This window comes from Mixophyes fleayi, chromosome 8, assembly GCF_038048845.1.
Source record: "Mixophyes fleayi isolate aMixFle1 chromosome 8, aMixFle1.hap1, whole genome shotgun sequence".
Lineage (NCBI taxonomy): Eukaryota > Metazoa > Chordata > Amphibia > Anura > Limnodynastidae > Mixophyes > Mixophyes fleayi.
In genome coordinates, this window is record NC_134409.1 from 122,406,757 (window position 1) to 122,424,636 (window position 17,880).

Consider the following 17,880-nt stretch of genomic DNA (forward strand, 5'->3'; position numbering starts at 1 on the left):
TGCCCATTGGCAACAAGTGCACTTTAATTATTTCTGTGAATGCACAGACTTGGTGAATTGTACAGCTCACATACCACTCTGGAAGAGTAGATTTAATCATGTGTTCCGTGTAGCAGTAGAAAACTAATCACACACATATTCACTGCATCAAGCCATCAAATAAGGGGGCATTGAGCATTTATGTGCTAGCCGGGATGACAAAACCCATATGAGGGCATATACACTCATACACGGTATTGGAGGGGGTTGTGCATTCCACTTTTACACACCTGATGCTATTTCAAACCGCATAGCCGTGTCATCAGAGTCCCTGTCTTTGCAGTTGATCCTGAAGTTGTTGATGTTTATCCCAGAGGTGATATTGTCGTAGATGACTGCAGTGTATCTGGATGGCTTACACACTGGGGCCTCGTCATTCTCTTCTGTTATGTTAATAGACACCTTGCAAAAACCATATAAACAGCATATCAGTAAAAGGGTCTAAAAATAAGACTCGGGTATGCAGCAATCCGGGTTTCAAACCTTGTCTTCTATATTGTCATACTTTGTGCCACTGTAAGTATGCCCACCTCCCAACATTTGGGTAGCTAACATCGGGACAGGGGCGTGACCATGCCATGATGGGGGCGTGGCTATGTCATGATGGGGGCGTGGCTATGTCATGATGGGGAACATGGTCACATCCTGGGCATAGGCTGCTCACTTTCTCCTCCCCTCTACTCCAATCACCTTTATTATCATGCGCACCAATGAGCACGGCACCTGTTTACTGTGAGTAGACAATACTTCCCAACATTTCCACCCCTGGGGCATAGCTGTCCCGATCAGGATGGCGGGTTACAGCCCTCAGTTCGGGACTGTCTCGCCTAAATTGGGGCGGTTGGGTGGTATGATCTTGTATGTTTGTAACAGAAAGCAGAGACACTGCCTTGGCCCATTACAGGGTCCCACCAGGATCCAGCTAAGCAGCAAGTGACATTTACAAATGTTTTGCTATGTTGTCAGAGCTGTAAGAACAGGTAGATAGAGCAGCACAGGGTTGGAGATCCGTCTAGGCACCGCCCACAGTAAAATGGCTGCTTCTCCTCCAGCAGCGCTCGCCTTGGAAGGCAGCTTTTATTCCCACCAAAAATTATTGGGGGGGGGGGGGGGGGCGGAAGGAGTTTCCAATGGTCTCTCTCACCCAGGGCACTGATTTCATTGTATACTGCCACAGAGGTGTTTTTAGCCTGAGGTCGGCAATTGAACTGGTGCCCTTCCTAACCCTTACACAGCATTATATATATGTTGTAATCTTTAAGCATTATTAGATATATCAACAAAGTAAATACCACTAATGTAGACTTTTGCATCAAGAAAATTAATTGTTTGTTTTGAGGTATTTTGTTTTTTTAAACTTATTGCCATAATTTTTTATGCCCTTCTGTTTTGTTGTATTATACAGCTGCCCTAGATAGCATCATTATAGAAACTCTCTATAAGACCAATTCAGAATTGTATTTAGATTTGTTTTACTGTTGTATATGCTGACATATACAACAGGGAATTTTTAGTGTAGCGTACCTAGGCCAGGACAGGCGGTTTGGGGAGTGGTGCAACTTATATAGAGTGAGGGTGAGCAGATACTTCTGCTAGGAGGTGAATCCACTGCGGCTACTCTAGCCCTGATGTAAAGATACGTGCCGCTGATGATCACCAGCTTTACAAAAATAGCCAAGCAGTTATTGGTTACCAGGGCATGCTGGGACTTGTAGTATCACACATTAAACTAATGTTCTTATAGCTTTAAAGCGGTATAAGTTATGGTCACTATTTAAATGGGGGGGGGGCATGTCATTGTTGTGCATTATTCTTTACACACTGCAAACACCGGTCATCACCAAGTGAGAGGAAAGTGTAATAACGAATATTGCCGTTATTGTGATATATATATTTATATATATATACCTACATATGTATCTATATATATATATATATATATATATATATATATATACAAGTTAACCCGTGCATGATACTCATGCATTCTAGTCAAATCAAGCTACTTAAGGTGTTAAAAAGGTTCTTGTCATGCATTTAGGCCATAGCCCAGGCCTCAACCACCAACCACTCCCCACTGTCACCCCCGGCAACCACCAACCACTCCCAACTGTCACCCCCGGCAACCACCAACCACTCCCAACTGTCACTTCTCCTTCAAGAAATATATATATTTTTTTTTTAAATCTTTATAAACACTTTTAACAATTAACAAATTAAATTAACAAATTAAAAACATTTTAGTATACCAAATTTCAGCCCTTTCTGAATTTTTTTTCCACACACACTAAGAATTTAGTAGGTCAGTGTATAACTCCGCCCAGCAGGTGGCGCTGCAGCTTGGTTTTATTTTTTCCCCACACACACACAGACAGACAGACTAACACACGCCACTAGACATTTATATATTAGATATATATATATTTATATAATGGCTTACATAGAAATTGTTCTCTGACCATCTACCTGATCTGTGTTATTATTTGCAGATTAAAAATAAACAAATGATAAAAATAAACGATGATGGATGGAGTGTTAAAAGTTTTAATACTTCACAAAAGCTATATACTGTCCCATGACCATCTGATCATGTAAAAATTAACCATAGTCGTGTTTTAATGTTTTGTTGTTTTTATAATGACTGATAAATTGAAATCATGCAAAAAGGTGCAATTTCAATCAGTGGTGTTCACATTTTTTTTTATCTGGTACATCAAGTGTCATTAAGGTTAATTTACGAAAGACAAAATCTGTGGACCCACAAAGCTTGCACATTTCAAACTGTACGTCCATTTCACAGTCTTTGAAACCACCCCCATAAACCCAATCCGTGCCTAGTGGATTCTCCGCAGGGTAGAAAACATGAAAGCATCAAGTCCATCCCACTACCACTTTAGGACTCCAACCATCATTCACTTAAATAATTTATTTTATTTTATTCTTAAATGTTAAATGTCAAAGAAATATAGGAAGCACTCTCTTCTATTGTCTCATCTCTCTGTTTTTCAATTGTACTCGATTATCAGGCCATGCCCACGTATCTCCCCAGCCTCAGTTTGAGAAGTTTCCAGACCAAAAGCATGAGTCAGTAAAACAAATCTCTAGATTTCAGGGTTGCCTCATGCAAGAATATTGAATTTCAGTGGCCTTAAGCCTCTTTGATGGAGGGCTCTGATTGGACGGAGGCAGAAGTATGAACTCCGTTATCTCAACACATGAAAGCACTAAAGTTTAGGTATTGTAAATTATCCTGAATTATACAGCAGGACAATTGACCATTAGGCTAGGTAGACACTACAGAGAATTTCTCCCGATGCGATATTGTTAACGATTTTACCAGCGGCTGAAAACAAAAAAGTCCCGATCAGCATCCCGATTCATGGGTACACACTATACACGTTTTACATGTTTTTACCTTCAGATCTGTGCTATTCATCTGTCATAACCATCGGCTGAAAAGATCTTGACTCTGCACACTCCATAGAGATCTATGGACACTGCCGGTCCTGTGTGTGTACACACTGCAGGATTGGAACGACATTGTTCTGTCGTTGAACGAGATTTTTAGTTTGGTTTAAAAATCAAACAATACGATGTGCTTTGGAACGATAATCATTCATCGCTGGAGCATACACACTAATCAGGCAGAACGGTCCTTTATCGTGTGATTGGCCCAATCAGCTGAAAACCCTGTAGTGTCTACCCAGCCTTACACTATTGGCATCTGTTTCTGCAAGCCCTCCTCAAACTTTTACTGATAACATTGTTTAAAATCTCTGGCTTCTGTCTGAGTTTTTCATGCATGAATTTATATCATCAAGCAGAGTCGTTTAATTGTATGCCATGGAATACAAGGCAGATCGGTTGTACTTTCTGCATTGGCAAAATTGCACTCAGGGGCCTCTTTGTGTCTTATCCCAGGGTACCAAAAATAAACAGCACTACCTGATTATATCAAGACATTGCTCAGAAGCACGATAGGGAACCAGAAAGATAAAGCAATGTATTTAGCAAAAGTTGCAAGAGGGCAGCTATGAGCAATAAATTATAGTCACCTGCAGATACAAAACCTGTTGAAGTCTTTTTTCCAGTCCAATTGTACATCACGGTGGCTAAGTGGTTAGCACTTCTGCCTTACAGGTCAATTCCTGTCCATGGCCTTATCTGTGTGGAGTTTGTATGTTCTCCCCGTGCTTGCGTCGGTTTCCTCCGGGTAGTCCGGTTTCCTCCCACACTCCAAAAACATACTAGTAGGCTAATTGGCTGCTAACAAATTGACCCTAGTCTCTCTCTCTCTCTCTCTCTCTCTCTCTCTCTCTCTCTGTCTATGTGTTTGTTAGGGAATTTAGACTGTAAGCTCCAATGGGGCAGGGACTGATGTGAATGAGTTCTCTGTACAGCGCTGCGGAATCAGTGGCGCTATATAAATAAATGGTGATGATGATGATGAATGACAGAATATAGATACATCAGCCAGTTAACAAAACAAGTTCATATGTTAATCCCATATTAACACTTCAATCACTTTACTTACTTTTGCAATAGCTGTACGAGGGTGAATTGGGTCACAGTCTGAAGCCTCAATAGTCAATGTGTGCGACTCCTTAGCCTCAAAATCTGGCCGGGTCACTAATTCTATGATTCCAGATGTTGGATTTATCCAAAATCTATTAATAACATCAGTGTTACCGTCCCGTATTTTATATCTTATGCAGCTTGGGCGATCCTCATCTGTAGCGGTCACTTGTCCAACTACGGTGCCAGCTTTGAATACCAAAATAACATTGAGTTAGTGCATTATTTTACTGATGGCTATAAATATTTTTTTTAAAATTGCACAAAATAATCTTAAAATATTCTTCATTATTAGTTTATTAGCGGACAGCCCACCAAAGTTTTCCAAACATAAATGTCATGGGGAACCTAGTTTTTAGGTTGTGTAGCACAGGTCAAGAACCCCCGCCTTATTTGTTTTACTAAGTGGGTGATGCTGAAGTTGTATAGACAGAGGGTACGTGTGCTCAGGAGTGGTTTTACATGGGGTGTGGCAGCAAATTGAGAGCAGCTTGAGTGTAGAGATATCAACTCAATGACATAAGAAAATACTTACTCACCGCTGTGATGGGACTATTATAACGACAGACTGCTATATTTGGGACTTTTTCTGATTACTCCTGTACAGAGTTTAAGGACCTTTACTGGGGTACACATCAGATAACAGCCCAATCATTAGATGACCAATCTTAGAGTGCATACACACTGCAGAATTTAAGGTAAGTAAAGGAACGGAGAGTAAAGGAGGACAGAGTGAGATTCTGAAGGGGGGGGACAGAGTGAGATGCTGAAGGGGGGGACAGAGTGAGATGCTAAAGGGGGGGACAGAGTGAGATGCTGAAATGGGGACAAAGTGTGAGCTGATGAAGAGGAGGGCACAGAGTGTGAGATGGTGAAGGGTAAGACAGAGTGATATGGTGAAGGAGTGCAGTAATATGATGAAGGGCCACAATATGATGGTGAAGGGGCCTAAATACATCTTACGTTACTTTGACCCAACTACTTAAAAACGGGACTACCCCCCCAGTTGAAAAATGACAACATCCTGCAGCAGGGATGGGTCAATGATAACGCAATCCACATCATTAAGTTCCCGTCCTCTTTACAAGAAGGATAGATGGGATCCGGTAAGGTGGCCTTCTTTCCCGTAGTCCAGGAAGACTCTATGATATTGTGAGTCTCCCGGATATTCTAACGGGATAAGGCAAGTATGGCATAAAGGCACTTTCCCGTAAGCAGAAATGGGGTTATGCGTCTAGGTCTATGTACAGTCAAATCCATAAATATTGGGACATCGACACAATTCTCATATTTTGGGCTCTATACACCACCACAATGGATTTGAAATGAAACAAACAAGATGTGCTTTAACTGCAGACTTTCAGCTTTAATTTGAGGGAATTTACATCTGTGTTTTCAGACGATTATCGGGCCAATCAGACGGTAAATGGTTGATCAGGTGAACAGTGTAGGAATTATAACGGTTTCTATAAGGAACAAAAGTAACGGGACAAACTAAACTAAACACCTACATCAAACTTTCACTTTTTAATACTTTGTTGCAAATCCATTGCAGTCAATTACAGCCTGAAGTCTGGAAGGCATAGACATCACCAGACGTTGGGTTTCATCCCTGGTGATGCTCTGCCAGGCCTCTGCTGCAAATGTCTTCAGTTCCTGCTTGTTCTTGGGGCCTTTTCCCTTCAGTTTTGTCTTCATCAAGTGAAATGCATGCTCAATCGGATTCAGGTCAGGTGATTGACTTGGCCATTGCATAACATTTCACTTGTTAGCCGTAAAAAACTCCTTGGTTTCTTTTGCAGTATGCTGCGGGTCATTGTCCATCTGCACTGTGAAGCGCCGTCCAATGAGTTCTGGAGCATTTGACTGAATATATATGATAACATTGCCTGAAACACATCAGAATTCATCCTGCTGCTTTTGTCAGCAGTCACATCATCAATAAATACAAGGGAACCAGTTCCATTGGCAGCCATACATGCCCACGCCATGACACTACCACCACCATGCTTCACTGATGAGATGGTATGTTTTGGATCATGAGCAGTTCCTTTTCTTCTCCATACTCTTCTCTTCCCATCACTCTGGTACAAGTTGATCTTTTTCTCATCTGTCCATAGGATGTTTTTCCAGAACTGTAATGGCTTTTTAGATGTTGTTTGCCAAACTCTAATCTGGTCTTCCTGTTTTTGTGGCTCACAAATGGTTTACATCTTGTGGTGAACCCTCTATATTCACTCTTGTGAAGTCTTCTCTTGATTGCTGACTTTGACACATATACACCTACCTCCTAGAGAGTGTTCTTGATTTGGCAAACTGTTGTGAAGGGGTTTTTCTTCACCAGGGAAAAACCTCTTCTGTCATCCACCACAGTTGTTTTCCGTGGTCTTCCGGGTCTTTTGGTGTTGCTGAGCCCTCCGGTGCGTTCTTTCTTTTTAAGAATGTTCCAAACAGTTGATTTGGCCACACCTAATGTTTTTGCTATCTCTCAGATGGGTTTGTTTTAATGTTTCAGCCTAATGATGGCTTGCTTCACTGATAGTGACAGCTCTTTGGATCTCATATTGAGAGTCGACAGCAACAGATTTCAAATGTAAATGTCACACCTAGAATCAACCCCAGACCTTTTACCTGCTTAATTGATGATGAAATAACGAGGGAATAGCCCACACATGTCCATGAAATAGCTTTTGAGTCGATTGTCCCATTACTTTTGGCCCCTTAAAAAGTGTGAGGCACATATAGAACCCGTTGTAATTCCTACACCGTTCACCTGATTTGGATGTAAATACCCTCAAATTAAAGCTGAAACTCTGCAGTTAAAGCACATCTTGTTTGTTTCATTTCAAATCCATTGTGGTGGTGTATAGAGCCCAAAATATGAGAATTGTGTCGATGTCCCAATATTTATGGACTTGACTGTATGGTTGGCAAACAGCCTTATCGAACTTCTGCATTTTTCTTAAATCAACCAATCTTCTGTCTGTGACCTTTAAATTTTGGGAGATCGTCCCCATCACTTGTTTTCGATTCTCATGGTTCTGTAAGCACAACAGCCTGGGGAATTTGAGACCTAAAGAGCTCAGTAGGAGGTTATCAGATGTCAGTTGACTGAACAAGACAAACCTTGAGCAATGTGCTTGGACCCTGAATTAATTTACTGACATATCAAAATCATGATCCGCTTGCAAGATAAATGCTATAATATTGTAATTAAATCATAACAATTAACAAACAGACTTCACATAAAAAGAAAAAGGTCTGCAATCGATCACAGTTTAATGAATCTTTTCCTTGTAGATATCATTAAGATATATAGAAAGGTGTTAGTGATTCTTGCGTGGTAGACTCTACCTTCGGATGTTTCCCGCACCGTGAAGGTGTACGTAGCTGGATTAAACACTGGATCAAAATCGTTCACTGGAGTCACAGACACGATTATAGTTGCAGTTACTGCAGGAAAGTAAAATTTCTAAATGTATTAAGAAGGAAACACATTGTCTGTTATGCTAACAACAGGAATATAGATTCGATACATCAGAAAATTCTCCTCTTTGGAATCACCACACTGGACCGGATTTAGAGTAGGCGGCAACTCGGCGGCCGAAGCTTATGTAAAATTGAGAACTTCCAGCGGAATGTTGAACTGCGTCTATCTTAAGATAAGTGCAAATCAAACTACACTGTAAATATACTGCAGCTTAAAGATACACTCCAAGGGCCTGATTCATTAAGGATCTTAAATTAAGAAGATTCTTACTTAAGTCTCCTGGACAAAACCATGTTACAATGCAAGGGGTGCAAATTAGTTTTCTGTTTTGCACATACGTTAAATACTGACTGTTTTTTCATGTAGCACACAAATATCAACTTTAAATTTCAGTGTACAAATAAGCTATCAAGTATTTGTGTGAAAAAACAGTCAGTATTTAACGTATGTGCAAAACAGAAAACTAATTTTCACCCTTTGCATTGTAACATGGTTTTGTCCAGGAGACTTCAACAAGAAACTTCTTAATTTAAGATCCTTAATGAATCAGATCCCAAGTGTATCTTGATGCATCCTGAGTAAAGATAAAGGAATTCTAATCATCAATGTTATGATAATGACTGTCATTTTAAAAATTTTAATTAATAAATAACTGACAAAAATGCATGTACTCTCCTTTACGCCTGGGCTACTTACCACTAAAGCAGGGGGGACAATTGAAAACCCTGAGAACCACAAGGATTTGCGAATGAATGAAAGGGGTCAAAATACCAACAGCCATTCAGAGATTTGCATCTGATTGGCTGAAAAATAGGAAAACCATTCTCTTGTGAGGCTGTTTGCTTATTGGCCGGCCAGGTCAATTAAGTTCATTCATTCAATTAAGTTCATTCATTCAGTTTTTTTTTTCCATTAAGATTATAGGAAAGTAATAAAAAGAGTTTCCTTGTGTTTTCTTATTGCGAATAAATCCATTTTTATTTTTAGTATTAGATATATTTGAAGCTGGCAGTTGGACTAGCAGTGCTCTTAACAGTCTGTAAATTCAATATAAGCGTCTGTTAAAAAGACAAAAGCCAGACAAGAAATCTTTACTCACAATTTGTGTGACTTGTTTATACTCCCTTTAGACCGATATAAAGAGTCAGTATTGACCATAAAAAAAGCTGGAATTCCCATTTGCATTAGCAGCCAGACACAGTTAACTTTCAGAGACATTAACACACTCAACAAAAACAATCAATCAATTTGTCTGCAGGTACCTTGTTTAGCTCACTCAGGCTGTACCATCAGCAAAAATGACAACACAAATAATAACCTGACACAGGGTGACATTAGTACATATAATGGTATTAGCAATATTGCTTAGATGCACAGTGAAGCATCGAGAGATTTTTAGATTCCTTTTAGATACATTCTTATACCGATGTTGCATAAATTATTATTATAAGATTTTATGAAGCCGCAATAACAATGCAGTGGTATATAATTTAACAGATTATGCATAATATATTATTTATATAATAAAGTAACAGTAGGAGATGGAAACATGGCTTGATGACGTTGACAATTTAAAGGGAGTATATAACATATTTAAGTTATTTTCACTTTATTTCACTAAACTGTTCATCAGAACTTATTGGCATAACTAATTCTTCATTGGGAAACTTATTTCTCTGCATATTAAATCCAATGGTTTTACCAACTCCCCGCCTTACACCGGATGACTGTATTTTACAGTGACATCCAAAATATCAGTACTGATTGGTTAGGTCAGAGTTGCCGTGGTTTCCATTCTCTGGCATTTAATTATTGGCTTGGATGTTAGTTCCATTATATTCCTTTAACAGCACCATCTATAAACATAAGTCATAGAAATCTGTGAAATTCTATGTACAATAATGTAGACATTGTATAAGATGGAGAAAATCTATTTCTATTTTGGATTATTCTAGATTGGATGACCCAATGTGGACTGTTGTACAAGTTATACTGTGAATAAAAACTGACAATTTATATTATCTAATATTTACCAGTGTGTGGAGTATCCGGTGAGTCTGAGACTGACACCATCATCTCGTACGTAGTGACCGGGTCTGTATCATACACCAAACTTCTTTTGAGCTAGTAACACAGATGCAAACAAACGGAATATTAATATGTTTTTCTCTTGGACACTCCATCCGTACTGGGAGCGATATATTTAGCATTTGGCATCAGTTTATGCCATCATTTATAGACCGACAAATATGGTTCAGTATTTCCCACCAATGCTTTGATTTACTTGATATCTATACTGCAGGTTCTATCAGCACTAAAGTGGGTAGTGTCTTTAATATCAGTGATCCTGTGTTCCACCGATTTCTGTCGGATTATATATGTGTATAGCTCCCATCACTGCTTTGAACTATTTAATTTCAACTAGAGATGCTCAAAATCGGTTCCTCGAGAACCGAACACACCCGAACTCTGTCGAGTGCCCTCTGAAATTGAAAACGAGGCAAAACGTCATTGTGACGTCGTCGGATCTCCAATCTCGCTAGTTTTGAATTCCTTTTTAAGATCCAACATAGCAGGGGGTGGGTGGGACGGCCCAAGGACATTTCCATCCTGCACCATTTTTCTTTTCTGCCACTGCTGTGTGCCAATGTGTCCTAGATGTGGTAGGAACTGCCGTGTGTTTGAGTCATTGCTCTGTCGCTTACCATCCGGCCAGGTCGCTGCAGTCTTTGTTTGAAGGTGTATGAAAATAATATTGTGACCTGTGAGGTGGTCAAAATTGACTGCAAATGAGTCGAGATTAGTGTTATTAAGGGTTAATAATAATGTAGGAGCAAAAAAAGAGCAAAATTAAATCCAAAACCAAAACACACGAGGGCTGTTTTGCCAAAACCAAAACATGAAGCTAATCCAGATCCAAAACCAAAACCAAAACTAGTTCATGGGGGTCAGGGAGCATCTCTAATTTTCAACTCCGATTTATATATATACACCTATTAATCATTTTACAGAGACTTAATAACTGTTTGTACCGACAGCTAATTCTGGTCCCATATAGACTCCAGTATGGAATATTATGAGATCATTCTGATGTTTCCATGAATTATACATCATAGATTATTTACAATCTGCATTGCTTATTTTGTATTATACTTCTATAAATTTGGCACTTGCAATTTATTTATATATTCACTTGTGTAATGTATCCTGATTATGTTCTTTAATTTATTATTTTATTAATTTATCTAATAATTAATTGTATTTATCATGTTTAAATCTCTTTATTTTGGGATCTACAATCTTGCTGTTAGCAGTATTAGGTAATATTATTTTTTGAGTTTAATGAGGACATATTTGTGTGTAAATGCTCATACATTTTTTACCTCTTCCAATAAATAATATTATTATAATTTCAAATGGATGGTTTATCATTTTTAGTGCCATATATTCATTTCTTCTTATTTTTTTACTTATTTGAATGCCTTTATCTGGATTAGCACCCTACAAAGTTTGTGGTTGATATGTAATGTAATATAATAACAATATAATATATAACTATTAGATTGAGAGGCCTTTTTGTTTCTTGTTCTATACAGTCAATATTAACGTTCAACCTTATCATTACTAGAGACATAAGATAATACATATAGAGGTAAGGTAATCATACCGTACACAAGAGATGGATACAGACTGATATAATCTAAATTTCTATACACTAAATGTCATAATCTTTGGGAAAACATTAAATTGCAAAACTTTTTCGGATCTTAGAAGAACTTGAGATATTATATGTGAATATTTCTTCAGATTTACTGGCAGTAGCGGTGCGTATTAAGGCTTTGATTAAACCCACTGAGTGGCTGGATTGTTAACCAATATGTCCAAATTAAACCTATACAGTATTTAGGAGCTGACCTCTATATCTGCATGTATGGCTGCAGGATGGCGGCATTGTTAGACCTGTTGCCCTTTCCTATATTGATTGTTTTGGAACCCACACATGGTACAATGACCCGCCAATTTGGTAAACAATGGCCTAAATGTCTAAACAAAAGGCACCATTTGTGGTCATCTTACAGGCTTGTCTAGTCAAGAACCTTTTCAGGAAGGACTTTACAAACAGAATACAATGTACACATATCTGGTGTTACACGTTGTCAATGCGTGGGATTCTATTTTTAAAAATATTTGACATTGACATTGTTATCGACATCATTGAAGGCTATTGTCCTCTGTTATCAACCATTTTAGTGTCTGAAACGTTCCATGCTGGCGTCTGCATTTCGAACATGTCCAGATAAAATTTCTGTGTTCCAGAAATGCAATGTGAGGACGCTGGCAGTAACGTACCACCGTTTCCTTGTAGTCTACACAGAGAGCAATCATCATTTATTTATATAGCGCCACTAATTCCGCAGCGCTGTACAGAGATCTCACTCACATCAGTCCATGCCCCATTGAAGCTTACAGTCTAAATTCCCTAACAAACACACACGCACACACATACACACAGACTAGGGTCAATTTAATAGCAGCCAGTTAACCTACCAGTATGTTTTTGGAGTGTGGGAGGAAACCGGAGCACCCGGAGGAAACCCACGCAAACACGGGGAGAACATACAAACTCCACACAGATAAGGCCATGGTCTGGAATCGAACTCATGACCCCAGTGCTGTAAGGCAGAAGTGCTAACCATTAAGCCACCGCGCTGCCCAAATCGCCATTTACTTATGAGGTGCCACAGATTCCAGAGTGCCGTACTGTCAGCAACCACATACGGGTCATTGTCTTGTGATCACTTGCATGCTGCATTGCTGCATGTATAATGGATCTATAGCCAATGGCACCATATCAGTTCCTGAAAATGTGTATGGATGAGCCCTCTGTATGCAGGAAACCTGATTGAATTGGCTGATAACAGAGAACTGTAGCTCGCAATGTGGGAAAGAGCAAAGCTACTGACAATGTCCTAGGTCTTAGGTAGGAAGAAGGAAGAACAGAAGTTTCTTTATTTAGGTGCACAAAATCCTCTATGATTTGTTATTTTACTGAACATGTGTTAGAACCATCCTTTGTTAAAATATACCCTTTTTTGATATTTATTTAAAAAAGCGAAATATAGAATAAAAATGTGCTCATAAAAAGTGATCTTAATAAAATGAGCTGGATGCACTATAATCCTGTACCTATATACTCCTGATTCATGGATTATATGGTATAAATGATATAGTTTAGTTTAACCTGCAGTTATATGGAGGGGTCAATTAAATATATAACCTACAGTTGCAAGAGATGTAATAGACTGCTTCATTTATTTGCATACATATATATATATATATATATATATATATAATAGAATCTATATATAGTATTCTCCAGTCTGTATGATAGCAAGTCTGGATATCTGATTACAAAAGATTAAATGGTATTAAACCACCCATCTCTTCTGGTATCTTATATTAATTTAGTCAGAGTACATACACCCTTCCGATGAGTATAAATAGTAATATGATCCACACACACTCCAGCTGTCAGTGGGTTTTGTAGATCTATTCTAAATATTCTTGGCGAATCTCGCTCCTAAATGCGCAAAAATAATGGGGTGTGACTTGCTAACTGCCTCCTAATCCCCTCTATCTTTGGGTATAATGGGGTATAGATTGCACGATTAAATTTCTTCAAATAAAAGGATTATGTGTCTCCAGCGGTAACGCCGACGCGCGTTTCGCTGTGTTGCTTATTCAAGGCAAAATGTCCTAGGTCTTACAATAGAACTCAATACGCGAGTCCCACAGCAATGTGTACTCCTCTCTCTCCTACCCTTACCTTGCTGATTGCTGGGAAACCCAGCTGTCAGCATTTAATGCCAGGTACGTGTACAACCCCTTTAATTTCATGGTCCACAAATGATAGGAATATAAATAGGACATTATTATTATTAATAACCATAATGCTTTGTGGTTGAAAAAACCAGAAGTTAATATATAAAAGTTTATATCCTATATCGTTGTGCTGAAGATTTCAGCTGACATCTGACAAATATCGAGTACGAATATATAAACCCCCCTCCCTTCCCCAGTCGACACTTCAAAACTTGTCAAGCCATCATATCCATTGCTAGTTGTATTTCTTTCTGCACTTTGTGGAAACAATTTTGCTGAACTCTGCAAAACTGTTAACCTTTATTTCTGCAGAGAAACTAATAAATTAAAATGTGGATTTTGATCTTAGCAACAACGGGAAATGAATAACAATGGGACTAAGAAGGTTTGCAAAGAAACTTAATAGATAATTGCCAATTGCTCCTAATTTTCCTTTGGGCCTGAGTTATTAAGGAGAGCAAAGCGACAAAGGGCCTGATTCATTAAGGAACCTAAATGCTGATACGTGCTGTATTTTGCGCAAAATGCCAAGAACCAGAGTATGCGCCAGTGGACCCGAGAACATCCAATTCATCTTTGAGCGCAAAGGACCCTTATCACAGCCTATGAATAATCTATGTCGTCTGGTTTGCTTTGTTTTGTCTGCTCCCTACTATGCACCTTCCTTTCCACCTTTTCTTTTTGCTATATCCCTTCCCCTACCATAAAACCTTTAATAAAAATAATAACGAAGAAAGAAAAAAAAAGCAACCTTTATTTTTCTTATTTGAAAACCAACAATAATTAAAACAGCAAAAAGATATACAGAATTCTATATTAAAATCCAAATGGTGCCTTGCTTAAAATGCTAACATATCAACAAGCATTGTAGACACATAAAACACTGGGCCTGATTCATTAAGGATCTTAACTTAAGAAACTTCTTATTTAAGTCTCCTGGACAAAACCATGTTACAATGCGAGGGGTGCAAATTAGTATTCTGTTTTGCACATAAGTTAAATACTGACTGTTTTTTCATGTAGCACACAAATATAAACTTTAAATTTCAGTGTACAAATAAGCTATCAAGGATTTGTGTGCTACATGAAAAAACAGCCAGTATTTAACTTATGTGCAAAACAGAATACTAATTTGCACCCCTCGCATTGTAACATGGTTTTGTCCAGGAGACTTAAATAAGAAGTTTCTTAAGTTAAGATCCTTAATGAATCAGACCCACTTTTCTTAAGTCAGGGCTGGGAAAGTGAGGTTTCACTTTGCAGTAACTTCCCAGAATCCATCTTACGTAGTTAAGGAACAGGTTATTTTGCCAATAACACTAAAACCAACTGTATGGGACCTGCAGTACATTGTGTCAGCTGTGACATCTTATTGCCCACCAATTAGGTGACAGATAGTATTGCTGCAATAACAACTTAAACTCAACCCAAATCAGAGTGGGGCTTGACTGATAATTCATGGACTGCGAGAAGGAATATATGACTGGTACTAGCACAGTCTCCTCACCTGTATAATATGTGGATTATCCACCATCTGCTGGAAAAACTCGCCTACCCCAAGTGGACCGCCATGTGGGAGATATTCTAGAGCATCCGGTGGGACGTCGGGATCGTGACAGCTCAAGGTCGCAACAATTGTGTTTTGCGCAATGGTCTCTGGTCTTGTAAAGCTGAAAGACAAAAATGTATCAGCAGCCTAGTGATGTATGACTGGTCTTTTGTTATAGAATGTTCTGAACATTGTGTTTAAGGAGTTATAGTTTCAGCACAGTGATAGTGATTGCGCTACCTCTAATAGAATGTTCTCAATATATTCCCCTCTTCCGTTATTTCTGACACAAGCTTTCATTTTCCAACTTAATTATATAATTTTATTAATACATGTTTGTTTCAGCTTTAAAACCGTTAGTCACTAATCACTAGCATTTTAAATGCCCATCACAGTCATTTAGAGAATTGTGTTTCCTTCTCCAGTTATTTGGATGACAGAGCATACATGGTCTACTACTCTCCCAGGACTAGCACATCAAAATTCCAGTTCTAGACCCCATCATTTCCAATATCCATGTCCCCCTAACGTTATATAGAATATTCCCTTTATTCCATAGGACTGCTGATGCAATTTGCAGCTAAAAGCTGTTCAAGCTCCTGTCCAATTACTGGTATCCTCATATATAGAGAACTGGGTTTAGGCGGGTGTTCCTGATATAACAGGCGGCAACACCCCATTAAGCCCTTACAGATAGTGGACCCTTTGTGGCGCCTTATAAATATAACATAACAATAATAATAATGTCGACCTGCATTCTAACGGGACACCTGTTTATACCACCCAGGACCAAATTATAGGTGATTTATTAACGCATTTATTGGCGCAAATCTACCAATGGAACATTAAAAAATATAAATGTGCCACACAAATAAAGACAGCCCCAATGTCCCCCTATAGTCATGTTTACTTAAGACATAGGTTATGCTTTAATGAGCAGGAGAAAAATGTATCAGTTTTAATAGATGAAGGCAGCACTCAAACAGTGATGGTAGGGAGAGCTGTGAAGAGACATTGGGTCTGATTCATTAACAAACGTAAATGTTAATATGTGTCGCAACTTGAGCAAAATCGCTCTGCGCATGACCAGAGACAATTCATACGCCAGAGAACGCAGCAACGTCCAACTCATCTTCAACCACAAAGGATACTACTACAGCCTAGGATTCCATGGGCGGAGAGGGGAGGGGAATGGACGAATGCAAATAGTCAATGTATAGTAAGGGCGTGTCAAACTGGAGCGTACACAGCAGCTTGTGATTCAAGCTATGTGCATCTCTAACGTACATGCTTCTCTGTCATATCACATGCACCAGCTACAGCTATGGTGTAAGTGCTGATTACTAGTGATGTTGGCAATCAGGAGCAACTGTAAAAATGCATTTTATGTACAGTAGACATTCATAACATTGCAATAATTGTACTTTTATGGGTGGAAAAAATGAGGAATAAATTATTTTTAAATGTTCGATCATTAATGACTATGGGCCTGATTCATTAAGGAAAGTACTCATTTTTTTACTTAAGTTTTCTCCTGGACAAAACCATGTTACAATGCAAGAGGTGCAAATTAGTTTTTTATTTTGCACATAAGTAAAATGCTATTTTTTTTCTTCCTAGATCAACTTTAAATTACAGTGTACAAATAAGCTATCAAGTATTTGTGTGCTACACGAAAAAACAGACAGAATTTAACTTATGTGCAAAATAAAAAACCCATTTGCACCCCTTGCATTGCAACATGGTTTTGTCCAGAAAACTTAAGTAAAAAAACTTACTCAATTTCTTGCTTAACTTCCTTAATGAATCAGGCCCCATATTATTAACATGTGACATTAATTGAATATTTTGTTTTCCTGAGCCTTCTTTTGTGACTTTATATTCTACATATGTATGGTCTGTATCCTGCAGTGTATTGTCTGTTAGAGCAGAGCGCACCTAAACCAGTGTTCATCAAAAGACTTATCTCAGCCCCGCCCCCTGTTGTAATTTGCCAAAACTGTGACAATCGCTTAGGGGGCGGTAGCAAAATGATGCAATTCATCAAGCCCCGCCCCGCATGCCCACCTCCTCCGGCATCTCCCTGAAGCCAACGAGGAAAAGTTGGGAAGTATGCAATATGGGCCTGATTCATTAAAGAAAGTTAAGTAAAAAAATTGAGTAAGTAGTCTCCTGGACAAAACCATGCTACAATGCAAGGGGTGCAAATTAGTTTTCTGTTTTGCTCATAAGTTATATACTGACTGTTTTTTCATGTAGCACACAAATATCAACTTTAAATTTCAGTGTACAAATAAGCTATCAAGTATTTGTGGGCTACATGAAAAAACAGTCAGTATTTAAC

The 17,880-nt window shown here is 38.6% G+C and overlaps 2 protein-coding genes and 1 long non-coding RNA gene across 5 annotated transcripts in view; 1 reads left to right on the top strand and 2 right to left on the bottom strand.

Annotated features, from left to right (window-relative positions):
* Positions 1-17,880, bottom strand: part of PRICKLE2 (prickle planar cell polarity protein 2) — a 938,433-nt gene that overhangs the window by 455,135 nt on the left and 465,418 nt on the right. The window lies entirely within an intron of this gene.
* Positions 1-17,880, top strand: part of LOC142099667 (uncharacterized) — a 270,464-nt gene that overhangs the window by 24,129 nt on the left and 228,455 nt on the right. The gene's annotated exons all lie outside the window — the stretch shown is intronic.
* LOC142100182 (cadherin-related family member 3-like) overlaps positions 1-17,880 on the bottom strand; it is a 44,234-nt gene that overhangs the window by 6,576 nt on the left and 19,778 nt on the right. For all 3 annotated transcript variants that reach the window (XM_075184127.1, XM_075184126.1, XM_075184125.1), the window contains 5 exons: positions 15,495-15,657; positions 10,138-10,228; positions 7,969-8,067; positions 4,574-4,803; positions 270-441 (listed from right to left, as the gene is read on the bottom strand). In XM_075184127.1, coding sequence (XP_075040228.1) covers positions 270-441; positions 4,574-4,803; positions 7,969-8,067; positions 10,138-10,228; positions 15,495-15,657 — 755 coding nt within the window. The remainder of the gene's footprint in view (positions 1-269; positions 442-4,573; positions 4,804-7,968; positions 8,068-10,137; positions 10,229-15,494; positions 15,658-17,880) is intronic.